The sequence below is a fragment of the Engystomops pustulosus genome, chromosome 3 (genome assembly GCF_040894005.1).
Source record: "Engystomops pustulosus chromosome 3, aEngPut4.maternal, whole genome shotgun sequence".
Lineage (NCBI taxonomy): Eukaryota > Metazoa > Chordata > Amphibia > Anura > Leptodactylidae > Engystomops > Engystomops pustulosus.
This window is the reverse complement of record NC_092413.1, coordinates 79,821,024-79,838,135: the sequence shown is the minus strand read 5'-3', so window position 1 is coordinate 79,838,135 and position 17,112 is coordinate 79,821,024. Positions and strand designations below refer to the sequence as shown.

Genomic DNA, 17,112 nt, shown 5'->3' with positions numbered 1-17,112 from the left:
TCGAAAATGCTCCACAGACATCACCACTTATAGCAAGTCCAAGCATTCCCTGCTGTTACCTCACTTTGGGTCACCGCATGTCACTACAGTGAGGATTTAACAGGTCTCTTCTCATATAATTCCCCACTGTCTGGAAAAGACCAATAAGCTAACAGAGACAACCATAGATTTCATCCACCAGGGACAGATGGGAAATACCTACTAGTAATTACCCTCTGTGGAGAGAGATGACACAGCCATATTTATGTTTTGAGAGGGAAGGAGCCATACACTATTCTACACAGTCACAGGGCTAAGAATGGTTTGCCTTTCCCATACTTATGTATCTTCTTTATAACATCATAGTATATATAAATAATAACAATCCCTATTATTTATATGAGCTGCCTGGGTTCACTGTATGAAGGGCTAGTACATATACTGTAGGAAATGCAGAAAGGTGAGAGGAGACTCCACAATGAAAGGCATTATGGGGCTTGTAGGAAACTGCTTTCAAATATTAACATTGCTAACATTTTAGGAAACATTATAAATAAAAACCATTTTGGGACAAATCTTTACCTGTAAAATGTTTTGAAACACTTTTAAATGAATTTTTATGGTTGTAAGGATCCAGGCCCTGAGGCAACTGTTCCATATTTAGGATGAAGTTTTACCAATGATTTGCAGTGTTCACTAATTTTGAGATATATTATTGTGCTCAAGATTTCTACACTTGTCTCAACTGCCCATAGAACACTTTCTCAGGAACACAGGAGAATCCAAGTGGTTTTGGTCAAGATTGACATTCTTTATTTTCTGCATTATCTCTTGTGGTGTTCCTCTGAGTAAAAAGAAATAAAATTCATCAGCTTACCCAGCCTAATTTTACAGTATGTAGTTTAAAAGATCTGAACACGGATAATTGCAGGAGAAAAAAGAAACAAACTTTATCTGCAGCTTCCTTCATAGACCTTTAGTATCCTTTTTTTCCTATGAGTAGAATACTTATTTTCTTTCTAATAATAAACCACATCAACTAAGGTTTTGGCAGTTTGTAGCCATATGTAGTTTGTTTGCTTTCTGACTGTTTAGCAAATTTTATAGAGAGTATTAACCAATCGTTTCCTTAACAATGGATTGATGTTCTCCTGAGTCTTGATAATTTTTTATAGCCTTTTCCAGCTTTATCCATTCAGAGGTCTTCTATAAAAACATTGTGCACACAGGCCAAACTCTCTTTAGTAAACAAATGTGTCAGTATCCAGGCTATTTATGCTTTTATTTAAGTGGCAAAATATTTGTGAACCCCAGACTTCTAAGCTTATCTCCCAAATTGAATCACCTTTGCCAATAATTACCGTAAATTATAAAACTGAAGCCCTTTACTCTTTTACAGCTTTTAAAGGTCAACATTTTTTCGCTATGTGCTACATAAGGGCTTATTTTAGGATACATAATCAGACAATGTTCTAGTTTGGGTCATATTCTTGATTGCCTTCATAGGTCAATCCAATATGATGGACATGGGCTGCTATGGTTACACATTGGCATCCTGCAATCTTGTTCTAGGGGGGCCAATTCACCTTGGGCATGTCAAGCCAGCACCTTATGTGCCATGTTCACTAATAAATACTGCTTCTAAAAGGTAGTCGATTCACAGTATTGGAGCCACATTGTTTATGGAAGTGAATGGTCTTCTGTGATATCCTTTTGAGACTGCTTGCTTTGATTGTACGGCTCTACTTCTCAGCTGATAAAATCATCATAATATAATGGTATTAATGGATACACTTACTTTTGTTAGTGTTGTGTGCATATTTATACAATGAGCTCAGTAAAACACATGAACCAAAATTCTCTGCCTTATTAGGTTAGTGGGAAGGATTTTGCCAACAATTGTGATAAAAATCATTTCAGATTTTATTAGGAAGCAATGCAGAAATCCAAGTAGTTTTGGTTTACTATTTGATCATTGAAGTTATTGATAAAAAGGAATATATTTCAAAATCGCTATAAAATGTGCATATGGCTGCTGGCTAGGTGTGACAGGCTTGTGGCGATGAATTCATTTGTTGCAGTTTTCTTTTAGCTGTGCTTATAAAGTCCACATAGTTTACATTGTGTAGCCAGATGGGATAATAGCAGGATGTTACATAATTGGTTTTTACAGTTAAAGCCAAAGCATTAAATCATAAGTTCAATTTTTCGCCATCAGAAAATGGATACTTTTTTGGAGTCATTGTTATATCCCTGGTGAACTTTGACATAACATCTATATTAAATACAGTGTCACTTTAAGTGAAAATATGCTTCTAGTTCTTGTGACGAGGGTGAGTGGCCCCAGAAACCTGATATTTATTTTCATTCAGTAAATTGATTATGGCTCAGGCAGAAGCTGTGTGAGTGCTCTCGCTAAATGCGAGTGCTATCATCTTAAAGCACATTAATTACATAGGATTAGTCAAATATGTTGCCTTAATCCAAAGGGAATAATGACACGTTGGAAGCCAAACACAAAAGACCAATTTTCTTTAAGCTGTACAAAAAACTGTTTACATAAATGTGTGTGAATAGTTTTAGAACTAAAAAAATGACAGTATTTTTTCCATGTTTCACTCATTTCTAATGCTAATAGTATTATTTTAATACATTTAAAACCACCTATAGAAATGCAGAATTTACAAGTCACTGAAACAAAACTTTATTTTTATATAGCATCTTGGGTTTCCCCCTGTAAGACTAAAGGCAGTTTACCAGCAGGTTTTTGAGAATATAAAGCTTCAGACAGTGGTAAGCAGCGGCCCTCTAGCTATAACCATGTGCAAAAAACACATTTATATTCCAACATAGTAGACTTGGTGCAATGGTGCATGTGATATCTACATTATACTGGGAGGGGCTAGGGGCCAATGCTAAGAAGAGATCTCATAACACAATATAAATGCATTTTTCACAGTCATGCTGATACTAACACACATAGGTAGGGTTGCACAGATCTTGGGGTTTTTTGTCGCAATCGCCCCAGCTTTCATGCAACACAAATCAGGAGCGGGCCGTCGGCCGATACAACGGATTCGGACTACGAGTGGGATTTAGCAAGTCAAATTGTGTTGCGAGACATGCACTCACATACACCAGGAGGAAAATGGTGAACTCCGGCAGACCTGAGTGGGGAAGGGACAGATGCAGGATATCGGGCGCACGATCTTGATGAATCGCTGCAGCCTTCATCCTCGTCGGACAACACACCTCGGGGATCGCGCAGGGATGTAAATGTGCCCCATTGTATCAAAACTGCTGCCAGGCTCCCTGGTATATGAATACTTATGCAGATGTTATTTTTAAGGGTCTTTTAAAATGGACAGTGCAGGTCAATAATCAGTGGTTATTGACAATAAATATGTCCAGGTCCATCATTTCCATCTCCTGTTACACAGACAGATGCAAAATAATAGTAGAGCCATGTTGGCTGCCGCTGCCTCGTCTTGTAGCCATCCCTGTTTATACCCGGTGATGTAATACAAATAATCAGTTATGTTGCATGCAGCCCTCAGCCTATAGATGAGCATTTATTTGTATCTTGGCCGATCTGCAGTGCGGCTGCTGAAACCAATTTTCATCCCTATGAGTGTTCCTAAAAAGTGGTAGACTAACCTGAGGCAAACTCACAAGCTTGTATAGGGAGTTTCCATGCTGTTATCTGGCGTTCTCCTCACCCCAGCCTAGCTACAAATGAGCTCCGCTTGCTTAAACACCGCTGAAGTTGTCAGGAGAGTGAGCAACTTCTAACTCTGACGCCAGTTCCCCCTTATAAACACAGTTCTGTGGGGGAATAGTTTGCCCTCACCCTTAAAAGAAAAGACGACATGCAGCACCAGAAGTCACATTAATGGTAAGAAGTACTTCATTGATCATTGGTTAGCAGCAGCATAACCATGTTATTAAAAAGAATTCAGACTTATTGTACTTTAAGGGTGTTGGCTTATATAAAATTTAGTTTAAAACATATTGTATGGCTTTCACAGAATTACATTTAAATAAATATAGCGTTCATGGTTCTCTCAAGCAAAAAGGTTTCTGACCTGCTCCAATCCAAGTACATGGTCCTTGTATAATGTCTGTCCTCTACGGGGAAAACTGCTATGGGGGGGGGGGACTCTAAAACATTCCTTTAAGGGCTCAGGCTGCATATTTAGCGGGAAGGATTCTATGTTGTTCTATATCCCTATATTTATTTTTAAAAGTTGCACAAAAGTCACAATGTATTGGGATACCCATACCATTCTATTGGTTAAGTCTTCAATGGACCATAGTAGAAACCAGAGTATCGTTTTACTATTATATTGTTGGGACCTTTCTGTACATGGATGCCACTTGTCTTCTTACACTCAACATTAAATCAGTTAGTTTTGATGACATCTTCTAAGACCCTCAGGTTTCTCCTTAAGCCCCAATCTATTTGTAACATTGAAGTGTGATGATTCATATGTTCAAGATTTATAAAAACGATTTGTGTGAGGTTTGTAGATGTAACTGTGCCTTTAAGGAAGATTGAAATATTCTTGACGTGGCTAATTAGAACATTGTTGAGTAGCTGCTGTCATCTTTCATAAAGCAATGTAACTATGTTAAATCCGTAAATTGTGTTTGATCTTTATAATGTTCTCTTTAAAAGGCATCTGAAGCGGATGCTCTGAGGCTGTAAATTCCTGGCACTGGTTAAGTCACGCATGAATGGATATGTGCCGCACAACCAGATATTAGAATGTACAACTCTACAATCATATCCGGACTTAAAAACAGACGCTGTAGTATGTGGCATCTTTACACTTTGCAGTAGTTCAGAATTGGATTTAGTGTTTTGTAGCACAATTTCGGTAAAAATGTCAGTACACAGAACTGTAGGAACGAAAACCTTAGATCCCTATGTGAACTGCCCTATGAATTTATTAGATTAGAACAAGTGCTTGTAAGAATATTTGCAATGTTTATTATGAGAGAAAAGTTCTTCTTCTGCTGTACTCTTGTCATCCTACCTCCCTTTGTAATAACTTGACTTTCTTTCTGACATGTCTCACTGATCTATCAGCACCTATGATACAGACTGCAGTGAGGCAAACAGTAAGAAAAATAAAATTATGTAATAATAATAATAATATTCCCCCCAAAAAACTTTATTAAAATGAATAAAAATATGTCACATTTGTCACTACATATAGTGAACAATACAAGGAGATAAAAATAATCATAAAAAGTATTTACCTTTATTGTTTTGTGACGGGAATCTTTCTAAAACTATTATAGGAGGTGTTAACTTTGTTTCTAAAAAAGCATCCACTTTGGGGCAAATGCTTTCTCCTAGTCTTTTTTCTTCTGTTACATCCAGTCCACCACTTGGTTGCATACAAAAGTTTTTTTTAAGTGCGGTCACAACATATGTATTTGCTGCAAATATGCTTATTCTAGTGATAGAGTGACAGCCACACAGCAATCATATAATATAAAAAGCTATGTACAGTAAATTGCAACTCAACATATGTAGTTTATTGTATTACCTGCAAAAAATGTAAGATACAATATGTGGGAGGCACCACATGTGCCATAAAGGTGAGAATTAGATGCCATTTATGGGATGTCAAGAACAAATAAGCTGTTAATATATCTATGGCATCGAAACACTTTCAAATGGTACACGATGATGCAAATTGTACAGATTATTCCATAACTGCTATAGAGAAAGTCAGAAAACCAGCAAGAGGTGGCGACCACAGACGTAAGCTGTTGAATAGAGAGTTTTTGGATATTCTCTCTTGATAGAAGATTGCCATATGGTCTGAATAAGAGACAAGATATGATATTCCAAATTTAATATATTTGTAACTATATCTTTTTTTCTCTCTCTGACGGCGTGTATCTGTTTGATCGCCACCATTTTTTCATTTGTTTACCCCAGGCTTTTATGTACAATTGTTTTAATTTTTCAGATTTTAAACTTGTGTGTGTGTTCCCTTTAACAAGAGAGGTCATGTGACCATAGGTGTGGGTGATTTATACACACCTGCACACACACCATGTCAGGTCATGAGTAAGGATGTTTTTCGAAACACATAGACCGCGAAGCTGTGGCCATGCGTTTCCCCCTGTTATCGTAGAGAGAATATGTGAATGTTTCAATAAATGTGAATGTTTCAATAAAGAAGAAGTTATGTTTTTACTTCTACCTGGTTTTGTCCTTGAGCTAGAATCCCTCTGTGCATAAATCAGAAACAGTGTTATTCCTCATGTACACCCTATAGGTATGGTAATTATGGACACATGAGATTTTCTTTCATGACAGCAAGTTGGCATGCAGAGCCATAAAAGTTGTAGATTTAATAATAACATTGGTTACGCCAGAATTCTGGAGTAATTTGCACCTGAAATGGCTTATGCCACATTTTTATTTTTTAGTTTATAAGTTTTAGACTATCTTTTTGGCATTTTTCTGAGTTGTCGGAAAAATGGGTGTGACCCTGCAAAATAGAGGATGTGCTCTATTCTGTTGAGCAGAATATTTAGTCCCTGTGCCAGAAATGGGAAATTAGCCCAACTAAAAACTCTTCTAAAGTAGAATCCACATTCTCAAGATACTCATCCTGCATGATTACATTGCAAAAAATACAAGTGGGTAATCTAACTGTGCACTGGTCTTTTCACAGACACTGTCATAAATCTGCCACAGTGGGCCAGATGTATCAAAAGTGGCTTAAACTTGGACAGTCTTTAACTGCACCAGATTTATCAAGCTGGATGATAAATGTGGCATAGTTTAAGACTATCTAGTCTAACTTGGCACCTCTTAGTTTGACCGTAACCAGAGGCCCTTGGTGTGACCTAAAACACGTAAATTAAAGAGTGATTTTATTCATTCTTTGTCTTGTAGGAGGGAGCCACAGCACCAGAGGTCAAAATTCAAAAGGATTTATTTACAAGTGCATCCAAACATGATGAGCGCGACGTTTCGATTCACAATGAATCTTTATCAATGCTTGATAAACATTGATGTCTAGTCCTGGGTCTATATGTAAAACATTTACATATATCTAAGAAGGAAGCAATTCTCTGTAAATTTAAAAAAAAAAAAAAAAGTTTCATCCCTTATAATGTAATTCAATTTAATGCTACAGGAAACTGCTCCTAATGTTTCACCTGTGGTGCTGGCTTATCGCGGGCACTGAACCATAGCATGTGATGTTTAGATTTAGAGAGGTGCCATGGAAGTCATTCCTAATAGCTAAAGGAGATTGCATCTTCTAGCAACCCTTCTCACACAGTGTATTTCTTCACTTTCTCCCCTCCTGTAATAACCTGTTTGTTTCTCTCCACAGCTCTCTGATAATGACTTGGTCTCAGCAAACCAATTTCTTTGCTTTTCATCATGCTTGCACTGAATGATTACTGGGCGATAAATTCATTTAGCTACTTCCAAGAATATATCATCACTGGAAGCAAATGATTATCTGTTCTCTGGCATGCCTCTGGGGTTGCCAGTCAGAACACGTATAATCTATAGACGTCATTCACAAGGCGGGTTGGGTGTCACTATAGGTGTTGTGGAATGACCAGTCATCTAGACTCCAAGCCAAGAAATAATGTTTTGTTTTAAACGTGAAGATAACAATAGCAATAAACTGTTAGCTTTTCTCAAACCAAGCGATTATAATAGATACAAAAGGGTTCAAAAAAGTAGCAGTTCAACGGCATTAGGCTGGATTCACACGACCTCAAGGGGGACGTATATATACGGACGATATATGTCCCCCATAGACGGCAATTGGCGCGTGGCACCCTACGGGAGCGGTACAGTTCTGCCCCATACCCCATGAAAAAATAGAACGTGTCCTGTTTTTTCAGGGCATATGGCGCCGTGCGCCATGTATCCCTATGGTGTATCCCGCGGCTGCCCCAGTGGCGCTCCAGACTCCGCAGCTTCCCAGTGCTGCCCCAGCGGCGCCCCAGACTCCGCAGCTTGCCACGGCTGCTCCAGAGACTCTCCAGCCTCCGCAGCTTCCCAGTGCTGCTCCAGAGACTCTCCAGCCTCTGCAGCTTCCCAGTGCTGCTCCAGAGACTCTCCAGCCTCTGCAGCTTCCCAGTGCTGCTCCAGAGACTCCCCAACCTCCGCAGCTTCCCAGTGCTGCTCCAGAGACTCTCCAGCCTCCGCAGCTTCCCAGTGCTGCTCCAGAGACTCTCCAGCCTCTGCAGCTTCCCAGTGCTGCTCCCGTGGCCCCGCAGCTTCCCACAGCTGCTCCTGTGGCTCCGCAGCTTCCCGCAGCTGCTCCCGTTGCTCCGCAGCTTCCCGCAGCTGCTCCCGTGGCTCCGCGGCTTCCCGCAGCTGTGCCAAGGGCTTTTCAGAAGTCGTCTCGGCCTCCACAGCCTGCCAGTGCTGCTCTGGTGTCTCCGCAGCTTGCCACGGCTGCCCCAGTGGCACCCCAGACTCCGCAGCTTGCCACGGCTGCCCCAGTGGCGCCCCAGACTCCGCAGCTTCCCACGGCTGTTCCAGTGGTGCTCCAGACTCTGCAGCTTGCCAGTGTTGCTCCAGTGGCACCCCAGACTCCGCAGCTTCCCATGGCTGTTCTAGTGGTGCCCCAGACTCCGCAGCTTCCCACAGCTGCTCCGGCCACCCCTGAGGTCGCTCCAGAGTCTCCACCACCCTCCCCTGAGGCCGCTCCAGAGTCTCCACCGGCCTCCCCTGAGGCCGCTCCGGTGTGCCTATAGTCAACCCAGCCTGCGGCTTCCCAAGTCTTCCCGGTGCCTTCTCTCCTGCTAAGGTGTCTCATCACCAAGAGGAATTGGAGGAGGCGAAGAAAGAAGAACAGCGGGCTGAATAAGAAGAGAAGAGGGGCCCTAAGGGGGGGGGGGGTACTGTCACGGTTACACCCGCGATCCTCGGTACGGATTGAGGGTGTACCCGTGGCTGCTGCCGCGGTCCCCGCTCCCCCAGCTCTCACTTACCTCTCCTGGCTCCGGCTGGCACTCTTGCTCCCAGCGTGTAGGCCGCATGCTTCTTTCATGCAGTCGCGTGCTCCTGCCACTAGAGGGGCCGCGCGCGGACTTCTCCCAGCCTTAAAGGGCCAGCGTCTTCCTTATTGGCTCTGGCATTCCTGGCTCGGCTATATAGCCTGGCGACTCCCAGCATCCCCGGCCGGATCTTCATGTCCTGTTACTGAAGAGAAAAATTAAGAGATAGAATACAATTAAAAATAACATGTGTTTCATCTTTTAAGGTCTCTTTTTATTGGTAAGCTAAATTATTTGTCTCTTTGTACACAAAAAATGTGTTGTTTGTTTTTACACTTTCCTAAGTGTTTTTGAGTCTCCTCTAGGACCTTGCCTAAGGGCCGTGTGTAATAGTGAAATCACTTAAAGGAATTCTAAAAAGTGCTAATCACATGACTGGAATGTTGAGATGTTTAATCCACAAACTGAGTTGGAATAGCAGAGTACAGGGATGGTGGCCGCTGTTAAACATCTCCATGGGAGTTATTCATTATAATGTTATAATGCTGTTATAGTACAAAAGCTGCTAACTGTAACCATTGCAGTGGGAAAATCAATACAGAGATTTATTAGAAGTGACGGAGAACAAAACTTTTCTAGTTGCCCGTGGCAACCAATCAGAGCCCAGCTTTTATTTTCCCACAGCAGTTTAATTAAATAAAGCTGAGGTCTGATTGTTGCCATGAGCAACTCGAACCGTTTTTCTCTCAGACACTTGTGATTAATCTCCCTCATTTTGTCTTCATCTTTCCTCCCCTAACACTAGATATTGTTTTGTGAATGGTTGACATGAAGTATATGTTTTGCTGTCTAGTTAAGAATACAATTTGTGTCACCCAGGAAATAAGTTTCACTCATAATTTTTGTCAATTCTTTGAACATGGTCATTTTTTTTTTTTATGAAATACACCTTGTATAGAATTCATTTATATATAGTCTGCTGCATTAAATTCTTATTCTTACAGTACAGCCCTAAATACAGTTTCTAAGCAATTGTCCGTATCTTGAATTTCAGGTGAAGGTTATGGTCCGTATTTGCTCAACGCTAGTAGGAGAGTCAGCTGATTCCAGTTCCTTCTTAAAAGCTGATCCCAGAAAGAAACAGATTACATTGTATGACCCATTATCTTGTGGAGGACAGACTACCTTCCAGAAGAGAGGAACTCAGATACCACCAAAAATGTTTGCCTTCGATGCTGTGTTTCCCCAAGATGCTTCTCAGGTAGGGGAAGTTTACGTTTGTATTGGCCGTGCACATGTTTACTACCAGTAGTGTTTTACATATAAGTTAAGCAGCTTTGTCGTCCATGTATTTAATAGAATTGGTTCTGTTACATCAAGGTAAAATAGATTCCATAACTAATTGTATGAAAAAACAGTGGGATCAATCATTTGCCAACAAGAAACCAACACGTGAAGGGGGATTCTCTTACCTAAATTTACAGTTACTAAGCTACTGTAAGGTCAAGGTTCAAAGATCTTTTCTTTTTTCTGTTCCATTAAAGGAAGCTAGATGTGGATTAATATAACAGGCTTACACATTGGGGCTCATTTACTTTTGTACATGCACACTTTTGTAAATGCAAAGTTTTGTCGGACTGTGCACCATTTTCGGGGCTAAAACTGCTTACACAGGTATTTTTGAAGATGTGTGTGCTTGGATTCTGGCGCACGCGACTCTTTTGTGGCACAGCTGCACTAGCTTCCATGCAACACAAATTTGGGTTCAATAAAGGTTTATTGATAACAAAATAACAGAATAAAACAACCATGTGACACAAATTAGGGATGTGCCATCAGACGGTCCAACTGATTCAGACAGAACGTGGTATTTAACCTTTAAATTGTGTCGCACGTACTATGTTTAACATGCACCACAAAAAAGATGGTGAACTCTGTCGGACCTGAGCGGGGAAGCAACACATACATGATTTCAATCGCACGATCTTAGTGAATCGCCGCATTATAGACTGACAATGCACTTTCAGTGAACTCCAGTAAGTTAATGAGCCCCATACTATTGGACCTCATTGACTATAGTGGGATAGGTTGGTTTTTTGCCTTTTTAGGCAGACTCTGAAATAGAGACTGCAGTGAAAAACCGAAATGTGAACATTGTCAACTTATGCTGACCTGTAGTCCTTCAAATCCACTATACCCAAATTGTACTATATTTTTATTCCAGACATAGAAGACCCCCACTGTGCACAATACAGAATGTTTCAATTCTAGATATAGATCTCCTCTCACACAGCGCACATTGCAGTATAATTCAGATTCTTTTCCCTCTGTACTGTACAGTATATTACACTAACATTTGCACATGCTGGAAATTCTATATTGGTTATTTCATCTCCCACTATTTTCTTACTAGTAGTGCTCTTTGCTTGGTGGAAAAAGAAACTCTGCTCGTCTCCTAGGCATTAAATCACAGCTCATTAATTTGCAGTTTGTGTGTTTTATGCCTTTAAACATTAAGAAGACTTCCCTAAATTTTATATGGCCTATAAATTTGTGGCACCAATGCCACATTGAAACTAGATAGCATTTGAGCTCTAGCTGACAAGTAATGGAGCTGATTATATCTGGGCAGAAATTCATGAATTGTAATGAAGCCACCTCAGCATTCCATGTGCTAAATGTATCATTGATGTTCTTTTGTGTTGATTTTATCATGAACATACACAACAAGGGGAAAATGCAGACACTGCAGAATTTCCCTTCCCCTCAGCATGTGTGAAGAAGAGCACTGAAGCGATAGCTACAGCTGCTGTTTGGTCTCCCATTCCTGCTTAGGTGGTAGTTTTCTATCTGAAATCCCCTTTTATGGCCATTGAGTACATTCAAATATGAGGAAACCCAAATTCATCTTTACTACTTTCAACCAACCAAACGGTATTATATAATATATTTTATAAAGAATTGCACAAACTCAGAAATATTTTTGCATTGTCACAGCTTTTATTAAAGTAACAATATTCACAATAATAATAATAATCTTTTTTTTTTATTTCAAAACAATTACACAATCATTTTAAATTGCTATATAAATTGCCTGCTCAAAATAAAGGACCTTTCCTTATTACCGTGAACAATAAAATAGACATATTGGACATAAAAAACAGCACTTGAGTACCAATTACAATTTTTTTCTTCTGTATTGGAAAAAATAAGTTGGGGACACCCAACTACTAGACGGAGGCTTCCAAAAACTTTTTCCCTTCTTCAGAAAAATGGGAGGTATGCAGTATATAATCTACATTAACAAGGACTATAGATTTTACATTTTTCCTGGCTAAGGCTACATTCACACGATGTATGCCTGCCGTACCGCAGTACGGCGGGCATACATCGGCACTGCGGAGAGGAGCAGGGGATGAGCGCTGCACACCCCCGCCCCTCTCCATTGGAAGATACAGCGCACGGCGCCATATCACGGGAAAAGATAGGACATGTCCTATCTTTTCCCGGGCTACGGAGCGGTACGGTGCCCCATGTGTGCTGCACCGCACCGCTCCCGTACAAGGCCGTGAGCCCATAGAAGTGTATGGGGAATGTATATCGGCCGTACATACGTCGGCTGTATATACGTCCCCCATACATGTGTGTGAATGTAGCCTAACACAGTACTTCTACACTTTTCTCAACATACTAAGCTAATAGGGGGAAATACAGTGTTCAGCAGAGAGAGAAAAACTATATAAAACCCTGCACTTGGACAAAAGACTACTGCAGCAAAACACATGGCTGCTAAAACACAAAACAAAGTTTTTAACCCCTACGCGCACCAGGACGTACTATAACGTCTTGGTGCTATAGGGGGTGTATGGAAAAGCATCACGGGCTGAGCTCTCTTCATACACAGCAGGTGTCGATCACGGCAGTTGACCTATTAAGTGCCTCGATCGAACTTGACCATGGCAATTAACATATCATTTCATGGGCGCCGCCATCTCAGATAGCCGATCGCCAACCCCCATGACATCATCGGGGGGCAGCGATCGTTGCAATGGCAGCCTACAGTCTCAATGAGACTTGTAGGCTTGCCATGTGTAATGATATCTAATAGCCATCAGATGGCAGGCTTTTAGAGATCACCAGTAATATTGCTATATACTGCAATACAGTAGTATAGCAGTATATCATATTAGCAATCAGATTCAGGCCCACATCTGCGCTGCCACTGCTTCGAAACCGGAGATGTGCAGACGGGCCTGCTGTTCTGCGTATGTGCAGACGGCAGGTTTGCTGGAAGAGGGCGCAAAGCTACGAGGAGCTGTGCACTGAAGATTTCTGGTAGGAGGATCGAAAAGACTACTGGGGCATGGAGAAGCCGCCCCGTGTAGCCTCTGCTCCAGCTATTTCCCAGTAGCCTCTTTAGAAAATTTACATATTCGGATAATAAAAGTTATTTAAAAAGTGCAGGGACGTGAGGATTAGCCCTTAAAAGGGCTATCCTCACGTCCTTTGGATCCACCTACCACCCGATCTACCTTTAGATTCGTGGTGGTAGGTTCCCTTTAAATAGTTCCATAGAAAACTCATTATTAGGAGTTATAGTATGAAAGAGCATTGCCCCTAAAATTACACTAGATATCAAAAACACATAGTCTAGCTGGTCAGGAAATCAGTGAAATGATAGCTAACCTCTAGCAATCTTGTAGTGGAAAATTGTAGTGTAGTTTGCATGTTATTTAAAGCACATTGACCTCCAGGAGGAGGAACTATAAACCAAGCACACTGTCATATTTGTGTGAATCCCCTCTGACAGGATCTTCCCTTCTTTAACCCCCTAGTGGCCTAGCACTTTTTTGTTTTTTCATTTCCATTTTTCACTCCCCACTTTCAAAGATCTACAATTTTTTTCTTTTTACCCATAAAGAGCTCTATGGTGGCTTGTTTTTTTGCGTAATAAATGGCACTTCATAGTGATGGTGTTTAATTTTCCATGTCATACTCTGGGAAGCAGGAAAAAAATTCCAAATGCAGTGAAAATGGTGAAAAAATGCATTTGCATTTTTTGAAGTGGCGATACCGAATGTGTTTATGATTTTTACTGTTTATTTATATTTATATCAGTTCTAGGAAAAGGGGGTGATTTTGAATTTTTATGTTTTTTTATTATAATTTTTTTTTTAAACTTTTTTTTATTTTCACTATTTTTCAGACCCCCTAGGGCAGTGATGGCAAACCTTTTAGAGACCGAGTGCCCAAACTACAACAAATACCCGCTTATTTATCGCAAAGTGCCAACACAAATGTAATTTGTGATTTATACTCCCTTCTCTGTCACAGTTTTCATTGATACCAGCACCTGAGGACACCAATAAAGCAGAAAATAGTCCCAGGTACAGCTGTCACTTTAAAATACCTCTGTGCACAGCAAGTCCTGGACTGTCTGGGACTGCAGGAAGATACCTGGAGTCATCTCTGGTTATGTTCTGGGTGCCCACAGAAAGGGCTCTGAGTGCCACCTCTGGCACCAGTGCCATAGGTTAGCCATCACTGCCCTAGGGTACTTTAATCCTAGGATTTCTGATTGATCCTACCATATACTGCCATACTACAGTATGGCAGTATATGGGGATTTTCATCCTCATACAGTACAATGTGCAATTAGCACATTGTACTAAATGGGTTAAAACGAGACCGCCTCGGGTCTTCGGAAGACCTGAGGCAGTCATAGTAACGGATCGCTAGCACCGATTGCGGGTGTTACTGGTAAGTCTTTGATGCAATATGCTCCACACTCGCATCATGTATTGGCACCCTTAGGCCCCTTCCACAATTGCGTTGCAGATCACGTCTGAGTTTGGTCAGGGTGCGATCAGGGTTTGGTCAGTGAAAAACTGACATTTTGCATCAATCAGTTCAATCAGTTTTCAGTAAGAGTTTGTTTTTCACGCGCATTTTCAATGCAATTTCAATGTGTTTTTCATGTGCAGATAACTTGCGTGAAAAGGACTCAGGACTGAGGTGTATCTTTTCTATGACAATTGATGTGTGAAAAACGCATTGCACTTGCATGCGTCTCAGAGTGAAATGAGTTTTTGATGCATCTCCATTGACTTGTATGGTGCATTTTTCACGTGCGTGACTTGCAAAAGTAGAGCATGTCGAGATTTAAAGTCTGAAAAAACCCATTGATTACAATGCAAGAGTGCAATGCAAGTTCTGCGCATCAAAAGCATGCGCAGAACACGTGCGTGAAAAACGCAAGTGTGGAAGGGGCCTAATTTTAACACCTAGTTTTCTGTTGGATGCTTGAAGCATCTGGAGATTATTAGTTAAGGTTATGGTATTTCCTAAGCTATAGAAGCTCTCCTATGATACCACTGACAAAAATGTTAGGACATTTCTGGAAAAATCTTCCTTTAAATGATGGCAGCTCCCCAGTTACATTTTATATGAATACATATGCTTCAAAATGGAAATTATCCTGTGACTGTACATGTAGATGAGCTGTCTACTTAGACTTTAAAGCAGGTGCTGCTAATGAAGTCAAGGGTCAACTTGCTACACATTCAAAGCATCAGATCCACGCCATAAGTTTTAACATATACCACATTTGAAGGGGCTAGATCTTTTTGAATAAAAATTTGTGAATGTTGAAAAGTGATGGAGTGTGGAAAGAAAATAATGAGCAATGGTAACACTAACTATACATTTATTTAATCTATACATGCGAAGAGAAAGTATATTGTCTGGATAAATGTATGTTCCGTGTACATGTGAATTCAAGCATTTAATGAAGCAAAATTCATTATTCTAATCTTTGATAATGAGGAGGTGACTTTTCTCTTTTTTTCCATATAGGCGGAGGTGTGTGCTGGAACAGTGGCTGAAGTCATACAATCTGTTGTAAATGGAGCAGACGGATGTGTTTTCTGCTTTGGTCATTCCAAGCTTGGTTAGTATTAAGTGGCATAACTATAGTAATAAATGCTTCCTCAATGAGAATAAGTCTACAGCAGTCCATTAGATTTACATTAACATTATTCCCATGTGTTAAAGGGGATAAAAATTGGTAAGCAGGGAAGTTAGTAGTCCTCCTTCATGCAGCCTCTCTTGAGTTGCGTTTTGACACATTTTTGTGGCTCTTTGATGCAACCAAGGTCACGTTCACTTCTTCAGAAGCCACAGGAATCACAAGTGTCAAGAAATTTACTTCAACACTTGATAAATAAATCAGAAAGGAAAGTGTTTCATATGCTTAAAATTGTTTTAAGATCATATCAAACCAAGAGCTTGAATTGAAAAGGTCATCACTTTCTCTGCTGTAACAGCAACAATGAGAGATATGAAGGCTTTCTACATAGCCCTACTGTATCTGTAGTCAGTGACTGGCTCCACTTGCAGTGGGTGGCTTATTAATAATTCAATCTCTTACACTGTTAAACATTCTTATCAATATTGTGGTGTTTTTTTTTTCATAGGAGGAGAACTAACGTTATTAAAAATCATTACATTTAATTAACCATTATTAAAATTTACCTTTTGGCAGAATATCTGTTTTATATGTATGTATGCTTTCTTATTTGTCAGGAAAGTCATATACTATGATCGGCAAGGATGACTCCATGCAGAATCTTGGCATTATCCCTTGTGCTATTTCATGGCTCTTTAAGTTGATTAATGAACGGAAGGAAAAGACAGGAGCTCGGTTCTCAGTTAGAGTTTCAGCAGTGGAAGTGTGGGGAAAGGAGGAGAACCTGAGAGATCTCTTATCAGAAGTGGCTACGGGAAGTCTTCAGGATGGTCAGTCTCCTGGAGTCTACCTGTGTGAGGATCCAATATGTGGCATGCAGGTAACTAAAAAACTTTCCTATAAAACTCCTTAAAAAAACTTAATGACGGACTGATGTATGTGTGTATATATATATATATATATATATATATATATATATATATGTATTAAATGGATTTTACTATATTTGCTTATACAATCATATATATATATATGATTGAATATGTGTAGACGGTCATGACAATTACACCTCAGTCCCTGTGGCATTAAACACTTAATGTATATTTAATTTTAGGCCATCCAATATTTGTTGCATATATTTTTTGTGAGATGTCTCCTTTTTTGAT

The 17,112-nt window shown here is 40.2% G+C and overlaps 1 protein-coding gene across 1 annotated transcript in view; it reads left to right on the top strand.

Moving 5' to 3' along the window:
- KIF26B (kinesin family member 26B) overlaps positions 1–17,112 on the top strand; it is a 214,700-nt gene that overhangs the window by 162,791 nt on the left and 34,797 nt on the right. Inside the window, exons 6-8 of the mRNA XM_072141195.1 lie at positions 10,034–10,240; positions 15,835–15,928; positions 16,564–16,826. Of these exons, the coding sequence (XP_071997296.1) occupies positions 10,034–10,240; positions 15,835–15,928; positions 16,564–16,826 (564 nt within the window). The remainder of the gene's footprint in view (positions 1–10,033; positions 10,241–15,834; positions 15,929–16,563; positions 16,827–17,112) is intronic.